This window comes from Chiloscyllium plagiosum, chromosome 19, assembly GCF_004010195.1.
Source record: "Chiloscyllium plagiosum isolate BGI_BamShark_2017 chromosome 19, ASM401019v2, whole genome shotgun sequence".
Taxonomy (NCBI): domain Eukaryota; kingdom Metazoa; phylum Chordata; class Chondrichthyes; order Orectolobiformes; family Hemiscylliidae; genus Chiloscyllium; species Chiloscyllium plagiosum.
In genome coordinates this window covers 11,854,658-11,874,819 of record NC_057728.1, presented here as the reverse complement: position 1 = coordinate 11,874,819, position 20,162 = coordinate 11,854,658, and the positions used below count along the sequence as shown (strand labels likewise).

Genomic DNA, 20,162 nt, shown 5'->3' with positions numbered 1-20,162 from the left:
ATAGGAAAAGCTGCAATCAGTGGAGGACAACACATGAAACCATGTGACAAACACCCGAGGGTATCATCAACATAATAAACCAATTAAATTAAAATGTTCTGTATATCATTCAAAAAAGAATAATGAAAGTGTAATTATTATTGATGTCCAAACTGGTAGCGGAATCTACTAATGAGGCAAACACCAAAAATTGTCCCTTTCTACATTTCGAGACCCTCAAAACTCAATTGGGGCAGCCATCAAATAGAGACACATAAAGGGATGGGTTCAAAAACAATCAGTTCTGAGCAAGGGTCACTGGATCAGAAACATTAACTCTGCTTTCTCTCCACAGATGCTGCCAGACTTGCTGACTTTCTTTCAGCAATATCTGACTTTGTTTCTGATTTCCAGCATCTGAAGTTCTTTCAGTTTATTTTTTTGTAGGAATGGGTTGTCTGGTTACAAAGGCTGAGCTACCAGAACATGAGGTTGCTGGTGACCAGAGGAAAGAGGTGTCTGGTGCCTAATCTGATACTTCTTCAGAATTTGTACTATTGGATATTTTGCATCCACTCATCCTTACTTCCCCACTGTGGAGGCTTTCTGCATATTGTTTCAAATTCCTTGCAAATGTCAAATTCCCAGTTGTCTGCTTGCATCTACTGTACAGTGAGAAGGAAGAGCTGGGTAATATGGAAATTATTTGTTTATTTTTGAACATCATTAAAAACCAAAAGAACTGCGGATGCTGCAAATCAGAAACAAAAACAGATGTTGCTGGAAAAGCTCAGAGGAAAGAGTCACCAGACATGAAATGCAAACTCTGATTTCTCTTCATATGTGCTGCCATACCTTCTCAGCTTTTCCAGCAACTTCTGTTTTTATTGGCAAAAGGTTATTTGAGTTCATCCTTCCTGTGATATCATGTTACGTTCCTCTTTGGTTTGACTGGATATAACCGCGTTAACTTCTTGTTGGGAAGAAGATGTGAAATTAAACCCTGAATAACATATCTACTTGGTAACAGAAGCAGAGCTTGTGCAGTGGAGAAGTACCAGGGCAGGAACAGATCTGATTTGTTGATAATTGATTCAGTTTACCTTGCAACAAATGGAGTGTGGACAAAACACCAAAAAGCATAACCAACAGGGTGAATTTTACAGGGAAATATAGACTATCTACCCATCTGCTGGACGGGAGGTAACGCTATCAGCATCAACAACAGAAACAATAAATGGACGAGACAAAGATAAATCTTCAAGACTTGAAGGTTTCCACTTTTGATATTAGAAGTAAGATTGGAAATTGTTGATGCTCTAACCATAATCCTCTGAAACTCTTGATTCAGGAATTGCCCCTTGAGTTGAAAAATTGTCAGTGTTACAGCATTATTTAAGTGTAGGAGAGAGAAATTCAGAAATTATTGGTCGATTGGCTCAATATTTGTTTGGACAGTTACTGGTTATTAGGAGCAGCCTATCTGAGTAAGTGGGCAAATATGGATTGAACAGAGAGAGTCAGCATGGATCTGTCAATATTTATAGTCAATCTGTTCAGATATGCTGTAACACACCTCTGGACCAGGTGGAATTTGAAGCTAGAGCCACCTAGCTCAGACATAGGGACACTATTACTGTATTACAGGAGTCCTTATCATTTATTGTCATGTTTCCATCATGGGACTTGAACCCACAGCTTTCTGACACAAATGTGAGAATGTAACCCATTGAGCTGCAGCTAATGGCTATGTTTTTAATCAATCTGTTCAGATATACCTCTGGGGTAGGAGGGAATTAAACTTGAGACATCTTGCCCAAAGGTAGGAACACCACTGCTGCACCACATGGATTTATATCTGGAAAATGACATCAGACCTAATTAATCTCTTTGAATTTTGTTGAGAAAGTAATTCAAGCTTTAACAAACACAGAAATTGCTGAAGAAACTGAGCAGTCTCTTTCTGTGGAGAGAGAAACAGAGTTAAGTCCAGGATGACTTCTCTTCTGAACAAAAATCGTACTTCCCTATTTTCTCTCTCCTTTGCCCCTCTCCTTCTCTTTGGCTCTGCTCTGCACTTGCTTAAAAACCAATGGGGAATGTTCTGGTGAAAGTATCAAAATCATTAACTCTGTTTCTTTCTTCACAGATGTAGCCAGACCTGCTGAATTTCTCCAACATTTTCTACGCTTGCTTCTGATTTCCAGCATCCACAGCAATTTGCTTTTAATTAATCAAAGGAGCAGGAGGTAGATAGAAAGATGTGTTCCCAGGATGTAATACATAGAATCATAAAGTCCCTACAGTGTGATAGTAAGCCGTTCAGCCCATCAAGTCCACACCAACCCTACAAGCACCATCCCAAACAGACCCACCTAGCTTCCTGTACTCCTGCGTTTCCCATGGCAAATCCACCTAGCTTTTTATTGGAATACTGTCAGCAATTTAGCACAGCCAATCCATCTAACCTGCATACCTTTGGACAATGAGAGGAGACTCTTGTAGACTGGAGAAGAATGCGCAAACTCGACACAGACAGTCACCCAAGGGTGGAATCAAACCTGGGTCCCTGGGGCTGTGAGACACAGTGTAAACCACTGAAGCACTGTGTCACCCCAATTACTCATAGCTCATTGCTCTTTTTGATAAAATGTCCAGTCTATCACAATTGACATTACAGGACTTTTGCCAGAAGGCATGTCGAGTTGTCTTCAAGACGCACACCACTGTTTGTTTAGTAGTCCTTCTATTGAATTTGGAAATAGCATTCTTAATGGGATTTCTTAAGTGTTCTTATATTTTGCTGATGCATAGTCTAGGTCTCACTACTAAAGGTGAGTACGTGGTGACAACCACTGGTCTAAACACTATGATTTATCTTGATTGTGAATGTATTTGTTGTTAAACACATACTGCTGTAATTTTTAGAAGGTTGAGCTATACAGCTGATCTGGTGTTGGATCTCTAATCAATGGTGGCTGCCAAGATATGGGAAGTGATTGTTATATTTCAGAGTCTCTCCTTCAATATATGGGAGGTGGAATATTTGGCTGACCAGGTGTGCATTAAATTGAGTTTTGTTTTGGCAACATTGAAAAGTAGGTCAAGTTTTATTTTGCACGCAGAATTAAAGAGATGGAGAATGATGTGGTAATACAGAACCAAGTGGGCAACAACATCTGTCACCGACAAACTGTAGATCATCTATATCCATTTAATTTTGACATGGAGGCAACCAAGGTTAAAGAGTTTTTCATCCAGGTCTATAAGATTGACACTGGAATGCAGTTGATCTTGGGTAAGGTGCAAAGCCATCAGCCATATTGTAAATAACATGGGCCTGTCACATCTACTTACTTGATACCAGTCCAGTTTTTGAAGTATCTAGTCCATTCTTCCAGCCAAGACAGTTTCAGTCATATCACCATGAAGGAATTGTAGGTTTGTTGTGAAGCTTTATGGACATGAATTTTTGGAGCAGAATCTTTAAGTCATGCAATTTACTTAAAAGGTTTGGTTGGATAGATGAATGCAATGGACAATTCCTAGTGCTGCTGTCAAGACATTTTTCTTCCAATTGTCTGGCAACAAAGACAGTGTCAGAGGTTCCCTGGAAAGGTCTAAAACCAGAAGGCGTCTCTGGGAGAATTTCGCAGCTGCAGAGTGTAGGCAATTCAGGGCAATGCACACCAAGAATTTTCCTGTAGTGGACAGAAATTAAATGGCTTATGCCCGAAACGTCGATTCTCCTGTTCCTTGGATGCTGCCTGACCTGCTACGCTTTACCAGCAACACATTTTCAGCTCTGATCCCCAGCATCTGCAGCCCTCACTTTCTCCTCGACAGAAATTAAATGCTTTGTTAATTTCCAAATCATGATTTATCCCCCTTCTTGAAGGTATTTGTTGGATTCATAATGTTGGGGATTCGGGTAAGGAGTTCTTTTTCCTCCTAAATCCACCGGATAAGTGCAGGGAAACTTAATGTGAGCAAAGTCCTCCAACATTGCAGTCTTTGGCTCAAATACCATTAGGGCTGCAAGCTTTGTTGTTTTCCATCCATTGGATTAACAGTTGCAGCTGTTCCATCAATGGATTTGAACACTGGATATGGCGGGGGTGGACCTGGGAGTGTCAGCTGCCATTATGGATTCACAACTGAGAAACTGTTGAAATTATTCTTTCCAGTGTTGACAGATGGTCTTATGATTATTAAGAATTGTGAGTGAAAGAACTTTGCCTTGGTCTATACGTGGTCCTGATGTCTTCAAGAAAGCTTCACAAGTCATGATGGTTAGCATATTATTAGATCTCTTAGGATTTCCCTTCAGACAATGTCTCCTTTATCTTTTGGATTTGTCTTCAGGTGTCAACCTTGAACTGATGGAAAGCTGCCTTCTTGACTTGAAACTTTAGGTTGTTCAGACAGGCAATGAAAGCTATGAATGCAGGTCACCAATTCCATCATTGTTTTCATTGAACCCAGCCTTGGTCATGAGGTCAATTGACAAATCCAATGGTTTAAGCACAGGTTTCTAGCGTAACCAACTTTTACTTGATCCCACGGTTCTGAAATTGTGCTCTACATCTGAAGATATTCCAGATTGGCCATGAGATACACTTGGAACTCTTGTCTTTAGTCTGCCTGCCTTGGATCTGAACACTAGAAGACCATGAAATATCAGCAGAATTAGGCCATTCAACCAATTGAATCTGCTTTGTCATTTGATCATGACCAATATGTTTCCCAACTCCATTCTTGTCCCTTCTCCCTAAAATCTTTGATCACCTCTCTAATTAAGAAGCTATCATGCATAGAATGCAGAATACTGTATAGTGTTACAGCCACAGAGAAGGTGCGCAGAGAGGTCAACTCTAAGAGGTCCTTCAAGAGGACCGTTCATAAGTCTGAGAACAGCGAGGAAGAAACTATTCTTGAATTTGTTGGTACATGTTTTCAAACTTTTGTACCATCTGCAAGATGGAAGAGGGTGGAAGAGTGCACAACTGGGGAGGGTGGGGTGTTTGATGATGTTGGCTGCTTTCCTGAGGCAATGGAAAGTATAGACGGAGTCAATGGATGGAAGGCTGGTTTGCGTGATAGACTGGGCTGTGTTCACAGCTCTCTGTAATTTCCTGTTGTCTTGGGCAGAGCAGTTGCTATTCCAAGCTGTGATGTATCCCAGTAGGATGTTTTCTATGGTGCATCTCTAAAAATTGGTGAGAGTCGTTGTGGCCATGTCAAATTTCCTTAGCCTTCTGAGGAAGTAGAGACATTGGTGTGCTTTCTTCAAAGTAGCATCGATGTGGATGGACCAGGACATTTTGTTGTTGATATTTACTCCTACAAACCAGAAACTCTCAACCATCTCTACCTCAGCACTATCAATACAGACAGGGGTGTGCTCTCCACTCCACTTCCTGAAGTCAATGACCAGCTCCTTCAGTTTGCTGACAATGAGAGAGAGAGATTGTCATCTTTATATCCTGCCACTAAACTGTCTATCTCTTTCCTGTAGCTGCCTCATTGTTATTTGAGATCTGACCCACGATAGTGATGTCATCAGCAAATTTGTAAATAAAGTTAGAGCTGAATTTGGCCACTCAGTTGTGAGCGTATAAGGAGTACAGTAAAGGGCTGAGTACCCAGCCTTATGGGGCACCGGTGTTGAGGTGTTGTCACCTATCCTTACTGATTGTGATCTGTGGGTCAGGAAGTCGAGGATCCAGTGTAAAGGGGTAAGGAGAGGTTAAAGATGTCTGCAAATACTTCAGCCAACTGATCCGTGCAGGTCTGCATGCATGGCCCGGGAACTCCATCTGGGCCAGTCGCTTTCCAGGGGTTCACTCTGAAGAACGCCGATCTGATGTCTGTGGCAGTGACTGTGGGTACAGGTGCACCCAAGGCTGTCGGGGCAGGGGACATCATTCCACTGAGATTCTGTTCAAAATGAGCAGAGAATGCATTGAGCTCCTCAGGGAGGGATTAACTGTTGTCAGCGATTCTACTCAACATTGCTTTGTAGCCAGTTATATTGTGTTGACATGTGTTCATGTGGTTAGTCTGGCACTCTAGTTTTGCCTGGTTTTGTTTCTTGGCATCCCTGATGGCTTTGCAGAGGTCATACCTTGATTTCTTGTCAGGGTCACTTGACTTGAAAGCCTCAGACCTGGACTTCAGTCGGAAGTGGATCTTCCAGTTCATCCATGGTTTCCAGTTTGGGAACACTTGGATTAATTTCTCTGATAGGCAGTTCTCTATACACTTAGATGAAGCTTGTGACGGTAGTGGCATACTCATTTAGGTTGGCCAATGAGTTCTTGAATATGGACCAGCCCACCAACTCTAAGAAGTCAAGTAGGAACTCGTCCGTTACCTCAGACCAACACTGTATGACTTTCTGTACATCATACTTCAGTTTTTGCCTGTAAGCTGGGAGACGGAGCATAGCCTTACACTCTGATTTACTGTAGTGTGAGTGGAGAATGGAGTGTAGATGTCTTTGGTTGTGCAGCAATGGTTCAAGGAGTTGGCTCCTCTGGTGGGACAGGAGACATGGTGATGGTAGCACACTCTTGAGGTTGGCCTGGTTGAAGTCACCTGCAATGATGATCAAGGCCATATGTAGTGGTGCATATTTCATCAAGTGCACTCTTCACTTCCGCATGGTGAGGATGTAAACTGCTCTCAGGAAAGCAGAAGTAAACCTCTACAGTTGTAGTAGGGACAAAAAGAAAATCTGTGGAGGCTGGAATCCAAGGTAGACATGCAGGAGTCTGGAAGATCACACCAAGCCAGGCAGCATCTGGAGGTGGAGAAATCAATGTTTCAGTCTAACCCTTCTTCAGGTCAGCACTTCACCATTGGATGTTCTAGATCCAGGGAGCAGTAACTCACCAAGCTCATCACATCTGAGCACCGAGAGGTGCTGCTCAGGAGACAGACTCCTCCTTCCCTTGCCTTGCCCAGGATGCCATGCAGTCCATCTGGTGGACTGAAAACCCCTCAGGTTGTAAGGCACAGCATGTTAAGCAGGAGTGAGCCATGTAGCTATAAAATAGATGTATGGCAGCCTCTCAATTCCCTTCAATAGTTAAGTCTAGCTTTAAATTCATCTAGGTTGTTTTCAATAGCTTGGACATATATCAGGAGGAGGGACCTGAAATCTCACTGTTTCCGTCTGACCTGCAGCCAGCACATCTCCTATGTTTCCTGGGTAAGTGGCTCCTTCTGGTCAGGACTGGGAGTCTGAGTGGATAGTCTGCCATTCCAGAAGGTAAACATGTCCGATGGGGTCCTGGACTCTGGCCGCGGCCTCGAGCACTTCATGGGGTCTTGTTCACTGTTGGGTCTGGCCTCCATGTGGTTGGTCCACTCCACAGAGTTGGGTCACGAATCAACATCCGGTCAGGCCTTGGAGAAGTTGCTAAGTGTCTGGTTGTTGTCATGGTTGCAGTTCCAGCGTCAGCAGTGAGGCCCCGTCAGTTCACGCAGTTGGACACTCCGAGAGGTCCTTGTCTTCGTCAGGTTAGATCCGGTCAAGCCATTGGTTGTTTTTGGAGGTCGTAAGATCGCCAGACCTGGAAGTAGATCTAAAAGAACATTGTTAGTTATACTGACAGACTTACAAAGAGTAGAACGATTATAAAAGATGTATGGGGATGATCTGCTTAGGAGAACTCGCAAAGAGTCGCCATGCTCCGGTGCCATCTTGGACTTATCCTCTGACTTCACTCTGAGATTGTGCCCTTGGGTCCCACTCTTTCCCATTAGTGGAAACATCTTCCCCAGGCCCAGTCTATGCAGGCCTCTCAGTATTCTGTAAGTTTCAATGAGGCTTCCCCCTCATCCTTCTAAACTCCATCAAATACAGAACCAGAGTGCTCAACCACTTCTCATATGACAAGACCTTAATGCCCGGGATCATTCTTGTAAACCTCCTCTGGACTCCCTCCAAGGCCAGCACATCCTTCCAAAATGGGGTCCAAAACTGCTGAACTAGTTTGCCTATGTCCCCTTTATACTTCAGATTTCCAAAGCCTTTCCTCATTTGGAAAACAGTCTATGCCTCAAGTCTCTGCATGATCTCCCCTTGACAAATCCATGCTGACTCAGTCTTGTGTTACTATGCAATCTCATCATTAATAATGGACATTAAAATCTTACCAATGACTGTAGTCAGGCTAAACACCCTATAATTTCCAATTTTCTGCCTCCCTTCCTTCTTAGAAAGGGATGTTACATTAGCCATTTTCCATTTTCCTGGGACCCACCCTGACTCTAGTGATTCCTGAAAGATGACTACCAGTGCCTGCAATATCTCCTCAGCAATGTCCTTCAGAACTCCAGGTTCAGGTGACTTTCCGACCTTTCAGCTTCCCCAGCACCTTTTCCTTAGTGATAGCCACTACACTCACCACTACTCCAACTCTTTTGAACTTCTGATATGCTGCTGGAATCTTTCACCATGAAGACTGATGCAAAGTATCTATTCAGTTCCTCTGCCATCTCTTTGTTTCCGATTGGAGATGGTCATTAAGTCACAATTGTGCCACAGAAGTGCCAGGCAATGACCAACTCCATAAGAGACAATTTAATTACTTTTTTGCTGGAGCATAGGAGGTTGAGAAGTGACCTTATAGAGGTTTATAAAATCATGAAGGATACAAATATGGTGATTTGCAGGTGTCTTTTTTCTAGGGTGAGGAATTTCAAGACAAGGGGGCATATTTTAAGGCAAGAGGAGATAGATTTAAAAAAGACATAAGAGGCAAGTTTTTTACACAGAGAATAGTTAATTTGTGGAAAGAACTTCCAGAGGAAATATTGAATGTAGATACAATTCACCTGACAAAGGAGCAGCGTTCCAAAAGCTTGCGATTTCAAATAAACCTGTTGGATTATAACCTGGTGTCGCGTGACTTCTGACCTTGTCTATGACTCAATGTAGTGATCTGGTTCCTACTTTGAGTATTAAAAGCCTATAAAATGATTTAATGATTTGACAACAACAGATTACACACTGAAAGTAATTCTAGATTTTTTTCTTAACTACTGTTTTTCTTTTGAACCCTTAGTTGGCCTCAATGCAGGCTCACTGTCCAATTTAAAATGGGAGGCAGTGGAGGTGGACTCTTAAAACATGAGGGCTGAGTCATGTGTGATTCTGTGGGACTGGATCTGCTGAGACATGGTGGATATGTATGAGAATTTATGTGGAAAGGCATCATCATAATCACCTACAAGCGGAAGGGGACAAGGTAGTGGGGATACTAGAAATTGAGGACCCAATATACTGCTGAATGTGGATTACAATATTCTGTCCAATGTCATTTTCAATTTCATTCAAGTCTGCTCTAGAGTTGGTACTCCAATCTTAACAAACCTACACTGAACCTGACAGGACGATCTCTGAAAACCTGACATGCCTCAGGGATTTGATGTTCTATGTGCCTGACAGAATGGGTTGATACCAGTTTGGCCTTTGATCACCTGCATGACGGCTGCAATGTCTAAACTGGAGTTTGAGGAGGGGATTGGTAATTAATTGCAACTCCCCGACACAAGCATCAACAGAGTAGTGTCAAATAATGGGTGGGAATGGATCAAATCTGGAGTCTGACAAGGGTGTCATCCTTTCCTTATCTCTTTGTGTGGCATATTGAATATGTTGCTGAGTCCATCAGAAAGAGTGTGAGTGTTAGAGGGGTGACAATCTCAGGCAATGGAGACATTCAGGCCACAGCCTCCATGTACATGAATGATGTCACTGCCTTCTGCTTGGATTTGCTGTCAACGCACAGAGTGATGAGTTTCTACAATTGGTTCGAATGGACCTTAGAAGATAAATTAAACAGTGGTAAAAGTGAAGCTCTCAGAACTGGGCTGACTGGTCCATTGTCCTTTCATGGTTAGGTCCAACTACCTGAAAGTGTTGGCAGTAAAGTTGAGGGAGGCTGGGCTGCATGTTCAAAACTGGAAGGAGCAAATACCCAAATTAAAACCTGGATATGTAGAAGTGATGTTCCCTCTTCACTGCAGGTAGGAACTTAGTCATCAGGTGTAAAACACTCTCAATATTGCTGTATAATGAGCAGGTGTGGCCTATTCCTCACTCCTGTGCCACACAGAATAGCCAAGCCATCTTCTGCTTTATCTGGAACTCAAAGTAGGTGATGATTGCTGAACACAATGTGCAAACCTCCAGATATGGGGAAAAGATTTTCCTAACAATGGCCTCATCTTATTGGAGTGTGACTGCAACTTTGTGTTGTGAACGATAGGGTCTGGCCAAAATTCCACTGAATGCTTCATTCAGGTGGGTTGTGCTTTGCTATCTGTCTCTTATGGAAAGGTTTAAGCAGAGGAACAATGTTAGCCACAAGTCCATGAGACAGTGGCAGTGATCAGTGTATAATGTCCTTGAAGGAAAAGGAGACGGTATTACGTTTAATTTAGAAGTTAGTGCACAATTACCAGAAAGGGATGCATTGGCCATGATTGGCTAGTGGCTAGCAGTAAAGCTAGCTAGAAGGGACACTACAAGTGCCATCTTGCCAGTGGCCAAGGTGGCATATTAGCATTACTATATCGGACTCAGAGAAGGACCTCATAGTGCTATACTGTAGAAGACTGATGGATGTGAAAAAACATCTGCTTGGTACCATGGATAATCTGCTGGAAAGCTTGTGAGTATTGATAAGGGAGACAGAGGAATCTGCCTCCAGTTGGCCTGTAACTTTACACAGCCTGAAACCTATTGTCTCCATGGTGGAAAGGCTGGCCAGTCAAAGCTGATAACCTGTTGTGTCCATATTATGCAATGTCGATGTCACAGCTGACCTGTCCTCTGGCAATTTGGGCTGGCTGAACACAATGGTGTAAGACTGTTAGAGCAGAAACCTATTTACCTCTCCCTGCACGGCAACATCCCAATTCCCACTCCACAACTTTCCTTGCACTTAGCTGTCAGCCAGGCAGCTCAGACTGCTCCAACTCAACCCATGCTGAGATGGTGCAGTCTCTGGGTGAAGGATAACCATGCCCTTCAACATCTCATTGCAGCCAATGACTTGCTGACTGCAGAATCTTAGCTCACATGCTGCCAATTAGCTTGCACTTTGTAGAAACACCATAGCGGGAAATAGCTCATAGCACAGTCACTGTGGGTGAGCAGCAGAGTAATAACTTAATATTTTTAAGCCTGTTAAGTGTGTCACATTTTTGTTGTTTGTTTTGGCTTCAATAAAGGGTGATCTTGGTAATTAGGTAGGGATGGAATCTAGTTGGGATGGAATCAGTGATTTTCTTTCCTGTTCTTAATGGGGAAAGGGGTTGAAAGAAATGTGTCTAGGTCCTGGATGTCTTGATGGATCCTCACTCCTGGAGGGTGAGGCATGTGGACAAGGTCCTCTCGAGTTTGATGGTGGAGGACGACTTTCAAAAGTGGTTTTCAGTTAGATGATGGTGAGCATCCCTCCTAGATGTGGGCTGTCTATCCGAAACACTCTAATGTTACCTTTTGACCCTCTGATCCCGTTTGAATACTTCCTTCCTTTGCTCCTCATAGCACCTGGACATGGGCGCAATTGACTGTGCCTTGTGATTGTCTGATTGTAGAGTACACAGCAAGTCATCAGGAATCTGCATTCTCCTCTCTCCTCCAGTATCTTCAGGTGCTGCTTTCCTGTCTTATCTCCTACTCCTCCTCCAGACCTGAGAGAACATTGCGTAAGATCCCTGTGACCAGGCACTCCTTTTCTCCTGGTGATTTGTTCAAGGCTTACAATGTGTTGGAGTGTTACACACTCTCTCCCTGTGCAGATGAAGTCTTGGGAAAACTTCCAGGATAAATCTTGATGGATTGGCGATGAAGTCTTAACAATGTGTCCCAGATGTTTCCCAATGTGTATCAAAAGTCCTCTTCAGGCAGTGAAGTTAGTTAACCTTCAGCAACAAATAATGCTGGCAGTTTGCATCAACAGCTTCTTTATATTTGGTCAATTGGTTGCTATTAGCAGGGTTCAGTAACTGCAGCACAAAGTTACCAAGCGCTACAGCAAATCTAATCGGTTATTTGACCCCTAATCACCTTTGTGGCAATCCTTCCTGGTACACACTTCAGCTCCTTTATCAATATAGGAATTTTGCAGAAGAGGTGTCAAACAGTCATTGCCAAGTCATCCTGGCCACCTTGGAGGCCCTAGAGCAACAACAGTGTCAGAAGAAGTAGCTCCCAAAGAGGCATTAGTTATATCATAAAGGAAGACTTATTTATGGACAGGAAGTGCATTCCCATCTGCAATCGTTTTAATAATTCAAGAATATGACATTACATTCTAATTACTGCAGCCATTGTTCCTTTAAAAAAATAACTGAATCGAAAGTCGAAAGCATAAATATTTCAAAACTCACCCTGCACAACTGTCAAGCTATTAGCATTCATTTAGCCTGCAGCACCATGAAAATAAACCCACAAAGGAAAGTAATACAGCGCCAAACCTATTTTTCACCCAATCAAATTGATCCAATTAGTTGGAATCATATCTGCTCTACTGAGTACGAGTGAATGAGACAATTTTGGGAGCCAAATCATAGCTCAGAAATCTTAATTTAATAATATCTAAATTATTTAATAATTTAATAATTATTATACAAATCAATGAACAGTCAGTTCTAAATTAGTTGTCCCGTTTCTGTGTTGAGATGACTTGTATTGAAGAGACCTTAAGCTTTTCCCTGGAGCCGGGCCTCCAAATACCACAAACCAAAGAGCTATCCTAGCCTATTGAAACGTAGTAATGCTATTAAACTTTATGGCCTATAATTTGCTGTAGTAGGGCAAGGATAGGCATCTATCTGACAGTTAATCTTGTCCTTGCCCATTCTAAGACTGTTTTGTACAATCTTTAGTCTTCCATTGAGGATTTGACATTGACTGTTAGCATGTCTCTATAAATCATGAAAACACACCAAGCATTCTGGCAGGATTCTCAAACAAGTAGATTTATTGTTTTGACATGACCTGAATTAATGTTAGTTAAACTTCTAAAAATATTTTCTTATTCTGAAAAGGGAGTGCATGACAAGTTTGTAAAAAGCACAGCAACGAAATGAATTGTTCCTGAAAAGTCAAATGATTGATGATCAGCTGGGCCACATGTGGGAGAACCTTGGTCAGAAGATGAGCCAGATTGCGTAGATGGTTAACCTTTCTGTATAAAGCAAGCACAGCTAATACACACAAAGCCTTTGCTACCCTCTCAGATCTGATTTCTGCCTCAGACAATAGTCCATGTCGAACAGACACCACTTGCAACTTCTCCCAAATCTCCAGTGTAACTGTAGCCTTGGCACAATAGGCATCCTATCATGAACAAGTATGAGGCACAGGAACAGTTAGGATGCTCCTCACTTGCAGGGTCCATCTCCTGCTCAGACATTTTCACAAATGACCTTCAGGAATGCAAGTGATGGACAATGTGAATTTTATAGTTGTTTATTCATTTTCAACTTTGTATCATTTATTGACATTGATCTTGCTGTCATTATTTGTTTCATAATTTTTCTTGTTACTGCTATTGTATCGTTTTGTCCGAAGTCATCTTGAACTGTTTGGTAGCTTTCAATATTATTGAGTATGCTAATGTTATAACTGTTTCCAAAGTAGAAATTAACTCAATTATTATGTACAGCCAGGCAAAAGCTACATTAATGACTATTTGTTTGCAAATGTCTCAGTTGTTTGCACTGCTTCTGCAATAAAAGCTGCCTGTTTGAATCGCCTCTTTCCATTTGCTTTCATCGTTGAGAGGAGGGAATCGATTTTATGCCAGCTTCAAGATTGCTCAAATGAAACAGCCACCTTCTGTCCTCGACAGATTGGCTTCTTCAGGAACATCAGCAAGATCGTGGTGAAATTCACTGTCACCTTAGATCCATCAGGATCTCTGTGTACTTCAGTGAAGGATTCATGATGTTTGAGCGCCTAAGGATGAAGATAGCACAACATTTCTCCCTTCATGGATATTCATGCTTCAAAGTTGGGCATCACTTGAAGCTTATCAGATGCATGGTTTTGGACCTTCTCCTCTTTATGTATTGGATAAGTGTACCATCAGAGTCTCATGTGTTCTATCATTGGCCTCTTGCAGTCCAAGGAATCTAGCAATCCTATGGACTGTCATTGGATATCTCCTTTTCCATTAATGTGGGATTTCACAACTAATCAATGCAGAGTGGAAAATAGCATTCTGAATACAATGACTACAAGGCCTGGTAGCTCTCGGGGTGTAGTTGCACATGCCACCATTACTAGACAGAAAGGAATACAATGGAAAGCTGGGTATTCTTCAAGGCTATCACAGAAGTTGGAACGTGGTTGAGATCTTCTTTTAACATTTCACCAAATCTGAAAATGACCTCACTTATGATGCACCTTCAACATCAACCAGTAAGATGGCCTCTCCTGTGGATTCTGTAAGGTAGCTGATGTTTTACTTGTCATTTTTGCTCATTTTGATGGCCGTCCATGCTGTGAAACACAGGAATACCTGAGAGAAAGAGATCATTTTTATCTTTTGTTTGTGCACTTGTGTTGCATTGAAAATTCTGCAAAGAATCTCAGGCGATCAAAAAGCTCTTGCTATTTGAACTGAGGCCTAACTAAACATATGCAGACTTTAAAAGGCTGCTTTGAATGACAGTTCAGAAACACCACTAGCTACATTGTTGAACCAACTGTAAGAATTATTTTATTCATTGCTCTTTTTTTCTTGTTGTATTTTTTTGTTCTGAGATTCCATTTGATTTCCAGTCATTGATTGTAAGCCTGTGCCTTTCTTTAACTTGCCATTGTATGCTCTTTCCTGAATCTTTTATTATTAGATTTCTTTTCCAGCAGTTTTCTCAACTCATGTTATGAACTAACCTGTGCATTATTGAAACTATCTAAACTCAGCGGTGACAGAATTGTTTGCAGTTTAAGGAACTATACAGAAAAAAGGACTGGGAGACTATGCAAAGAGATTGAAAAGCATGTTATCAGAACTGAGACATTAACCCTAATTTGAATGATTCAACAACTTTGGCATTTTTAGTACAAGTGTTTGGAAGAGAACTCGTGGGAGGTTTAAAATGATGTATGGTTTAGACAGAGTAGGTGTGGAAAGAACATTCCCACTTATCGTCAAGTTCAAAATAATGAGACAAAGAATGATTAATAAGTTACTATTCAATCAAATAGAGAAAAAAAGTGAAAAGATTTTCACACAAGTTAGTGTGGGGAATTTTCTACCACAGGAAATGATTTAGGAAAATAGCTGAGGCATTTGCAAAATCAAAGTGGATGAAATGTAAATAAAAGTATTGGAGATACTCAGCAGGTCAGGTGCAGAGAAACGGAGTTAATGTTTGAGATTGAGATGACCTGAAGAATGATGATGAAAGGTAACTTTGACCTGAAACACTGGGCTGAATTTTCCAATGTGGGCAGTGGTGAACCACTTAGAAAAGTATGGCACAAATAGAATAATTGAGTGTCTCTGAAGTTTCACCCAAGATTTTAATGGCAAGATGAGAATGGCATAACTGAGTAGCAAGATACCCATTTACATACATCAATAGCTCATTATTAGCTAATTTTGCCTCATTTGTATAGAGGTTAGTGAGCAAAATTAGGGCGCATAGTATTGGAGGCAAAGTACTAACTTGGATTGAAAGTTCGTTGGCTGACAGGAAACAAAGAGTAGTGATAAACGGCTCCATTTCAGAATGGCAAGCAGTGACCAGTGGAGTACCGCAGGGATCAGTGCTGGGATCGCAGCTTTTTACAATATATATTAATGATATAGAAGATGGTATTAGTAATAACATTAGCAAATTTGCTGATGATACTAAGCTGGGTGGCAGGGTGAAATGTGAGGAGGATTTTAGGAGATTACAGGGTGACCTGGACAGGCTAGATGAGTGGTCAGATGGTCAGATGCATGGCAGATGCAGTTTAATGTGGATAAATGTATGGTTATCCACTTTGGTGGCAAGAACAGGAAGGCAGATTATTATCTAAATGGAATCAATTTAGGTAAAGGGGCAGTACAAAGAGATCTGGGTGTTCTTGTACACCAGTCAATGAAGGTAAGCATGCAGGTATAGCAGGTAGTGAAGAAGGCTAATAGCATGCTGGCCTTCATAACAAGAGGGATTGAGTATAGAAGCAAAGAGGTTCTTCTGCAGCTGTACAGGGCCCTGGTGAGACCACATCTGGAGTATTGTGTGCAGTTCTGGTCTCCAAATTTGAGGAAAGACATTCTGGCTATTGGGGTTCTTGTACACCACTCAATGAAGGTCTGCATGCAGGTACAGCAGGTAGTGAAGAAGGCTAGTAGCATGCTGGCCTTCATAACAAGAGGGATTGAGTATAGAAGCAAAGAGGTCCTTCTGCAGCTGTACAGGGCCCTGGTGAGACCACACCTGGAGTACTGTGTGCAGTTCTGGTCTCCAAATTTGAGGAAAGACATTCTAGCTATTGAGGGAGTGCAGCATAAGTTCACGAGGTCAATTCCTGGAATGGTGGGACTACCTTACGCTGAAAGACTGCAGCGACTGGGCTTGTATACCCTTGAGTTTAGAAGACTGAGAGGGGATCTGACTGAGACACATATGATTATTAAAAGATTGGACACTCTGGAGGCAGGAAATATTTTTCCGCTGATGGGTGAGTGCCGAGCCAGAGGATACAGCTTAAAAATATGGGGTAGACATTTAGGACAGAGATGAGGAGAAACTTCTTCACCCAGAGAGTGGTGGCTATCTGGAATGCTCTGCCCCAGAGGGCAGTGGAGGCCCAGTCTCTGTATTCATTTAAGAAAGAATTGGATAGAGCTCTCAAGGATAGAGGAATCACAGATTATGGAGATAAGGCAGGAACAGGATACTGATTAAGGATGATCAGCCATGATCATATTGAATGGTGGTGCAGGCTCGAAGGGCAGAATGGCCAACTCCTGCACCTATTGTCTACTGTCTATTGTCATAGAGTCATAGAGCACAGAAACAGAATCCCAAACTAAACTAGTACCACCTGCCTGTTCCTGGCCCATATCCCTCTAAACCTTTCCTGTTGATGTACTTATCTAAGTATCTCTGAAACATTGTAAATGTGTCCACATCCACCACTTCCTTGGGACGTTCATTCCATGCACGAACCCCCTCTCTGTAAAAAATGTCCCCCTCATGTCTTCTTTAAATCTCTCTCCTCTCACCTTAAAAATATGCTCCCTAGTCTTGAAATATCTCATGCTAGGGAAAAGACACCTACCATTAACTCTATCGAAACCTCTCATGATTTTATAAACCTCTATTTGGTCACCTGAGAGCCTCTTATGCTCCAGTGAAGAAGTCCCAGCCTATCCAGGCTTATACAAGTTCATATTTTCTCAGACAGTGGACAGTAACTGGATTGAGACAATTCCTGTCATGAAAGTCTGGTGGCTGAAAAATGCCAGTGTATACTCTAGTGTAATGAGCACGTCTTTTTATCTTAATGCTTTTGGACTGAAATAGGAAAGAACTTTTTTTAAAAAAAACTAGATATTTAGAAGGATGGCTGCATGTTTTGAAAGTAAGGAATTTGATACCTTTTGTGAATCCTGTTTGTGTAGCTGTGGATGGCAGCAATATGCAGATGAACTGGAGCCAAGGGGTTGTCCTCAAGTGAAGCTTATTGGTGAGGATTAATCCATGAGAAAGGTCCTCTACCTCATCAACATTTTACTGGTTGTCAGCTTGGGCTGAATAACATAGAGAAAGATGTTACCATACGGAAGATTCCAGCATATTTGCATAAGACAAAAAAAAATTCTCTCTCTCTCTCTGTCTCTCAGTTGTTTGCTGTAAGCTAGTTTTAACCTGAGAAAACTCACATATCTTTTCTTCAATAGATATTTGAAGTCGCATAAATCAGAGACCTTTCATAAGCCAACCAGCCATCCTGTGCTTCTTGCAAACCAGTGGAAGTATTCAGTAAAAGGAAGATAGAGGAGAAACTGTCTACAAGAACCAATCAGAGTCTTGTGAACAAAGACCATGGACCTTTATTTCCAGTTTTCCATCTGGCCATTTTTTTTAAAACCCATGCATAAGTTTGTCTGTCTCTGTGTCTGGAAGGAGTTGTATATAAAGGTTTTAATTTGTAAAATTTATGTATTTAATTTAAATATCTACCTGCAGCTAGAATCTAATGGCCTATAATAATTAGAGATTGAATCATAGAGTCCCTACAGTGTGGAAGTAGACGATTTGGTCCATCAACTCCACACTGACCCTCTTAAGAGAATTCGGCCCAGACCCCGACCCTATCCTTGGAACTGTATTCCCCATGGTTAATCCACCTGGACACTATGGGCAATTTATCACGGCCAATGTACCTAACCTGCACATCTTTGGACTGTGGGAGAAAACCAGAGGAAACACACACAGACACAAGGAGAATGTGCAAACTCTACACAGACAGTCCCCAAGGTGGGAATCGAACCTAGGTTGCTGGTACAGTGAGACAGCAGTGGTAACCACTGAGCCAATTCTTGTTAAGTACAGAAAACTGTTCTGTGACTTCTATTAACATAGAAACATAGAAGATAGGGGCAAGAGGAGGCCATTCAGCCCTTTGAGCCTGCTTCGTCATTCATCACCATCATGGCTGATCATCCAACTGATGAAGGGTTTTTGCCTGTAACATCGATTTTCCTGCTCCTCAGATGCTGCCTGACCTGCTGTCCTTTTCCAGCACCACTCTAATCTTGACTCTCAAACCCACTCAACAGCATAATCTTGCTGTCTCTCCATAACCTTTGATCCCATTCACCCCAAGTGCTATATTTGTCCACCCTTTGAATACATTCAATGTTTCGGCATCAATTATTTCCTGTGGTAATGAATTCCACAGGACCATAAACGGTCCAGCCAAATCCTCAGACTGTGACCCTGATTCTGGACACACCCACTATCGGGAACATCCTCCCTGTCTAGTCCTGTTAGGTCTGTACGAGATCCCCTCCCTCACTCGTCTGAACTCCTATGAAAACAATCCTAACCTGGTCAATTTCTCTTCACCTTGGATCTGAAAATCAGGTTGTTTTGGGATTTTGCATATTTCTTTTAAAATCTTTAACTTTTGTGATGACTCCAAGGACAGTGGAGCATGGTTTCCAGGATGCTATGTCAGTGAGCCATGACACATTGTCTTCATCGTGACCCACATTCCCTAAGACCTCGGGGTACGCTGCATTCGCTGTGACTGCCTATATTCTTCATTCAAGGAGTTTGGCACTGGCAAAGCAACAGCCCACCATACCATCATGGCACACTTGAAACTCATTTTTAAGACAGTAGATCAATTATGCACTTTGGAGCTCACTGACACCTTACACTGCAAAGTTCTTGCCAGCTGGATTTGTATCCCACAACAGCTACCCATTACATGCATTGGGGCAGGGTGCATCTCAGGGCTCTTAGCTTGCTTTCCTAGCCCCAGAGGCACTGTGCCATAAAAGCCTACTGCACAGTATTAGTAGAATAATCCTCCTATTAATTACAATTGATCACGAGCATACTTCCATGAGTAGCATTTGTTCCAAATAATTTTTCTTTATCATGTTCAGAATGGTCATGCCTGCCTGAATCAAAATAATTTAATGTATAATTGAAAAGCTAAATATGTTTGAATTATGAAACTGGTGACAACAATATGTATCTTCTCTGAATGCTAATGTAATGTGAACATTGTATTGCAAAACTAATTTGAGAAATACTGAAGTTGATATTTTATAAAGTGGAACATCACTCAGTTATGCCCAATTTCCAAAAAAAAACAGGATTACTGTAATCCTGCTGATTGTCTCTTTATTAATCTGCACCTATTTATCAGTCAAATGAATGAGGATTGAGCCAACAGGTTCTGACAGATCCATCTACTCACCCTTGGACCCATCTACCTTCTCAGGTGAACATACCAGATCCCACAACATTATTAAAGAGGAGCAGGAGTGTTCTTCCCTCCATCCTCTAGTTGAGATTAGCTTCTTTCTCCTGATAATCCTTGCTAGCTCTTCCAGGAAGAAAACACATTCTAACTGACCTGGTTGAAAAAGCTACCAATTGTTTTACAACAACAGTTGAAAACACCA

At 41.9% G+C, this 20,162-nt stretch overlaps 1 protein-coding gene across 3 annotated transcripts in view; it reads left to right on the top strand.

Moving 5' to 3' along the window:
- Nucleotides 1-18,406, top strand: part of cdpf1 (cysteine rich DPF motif domain containing 1) — an 83,238-nt gene extending 64,832 nt beyond the window's left edge. For all 3 annotated transcript variants that reach the window (XM_043709102.1, XM_043709094.1, XM_043709104.1), the window contains one exon: nucleotides 17,919-18,406. In XM_043709102.1, the coding sequence (XP_043565037.1) occupies nucleotides 17,919-17,936 (18 nt within the window). In that variant the 3' untranslated portion in view covers nucleotides 17,937-18,406. The remainder of the gene's footprint in view (nucleotides 1-17,918) is intronic.
- The last annotated feature ends 1,756 nt before the right edge of the window (nucleotides 18,407-20,162 follow it).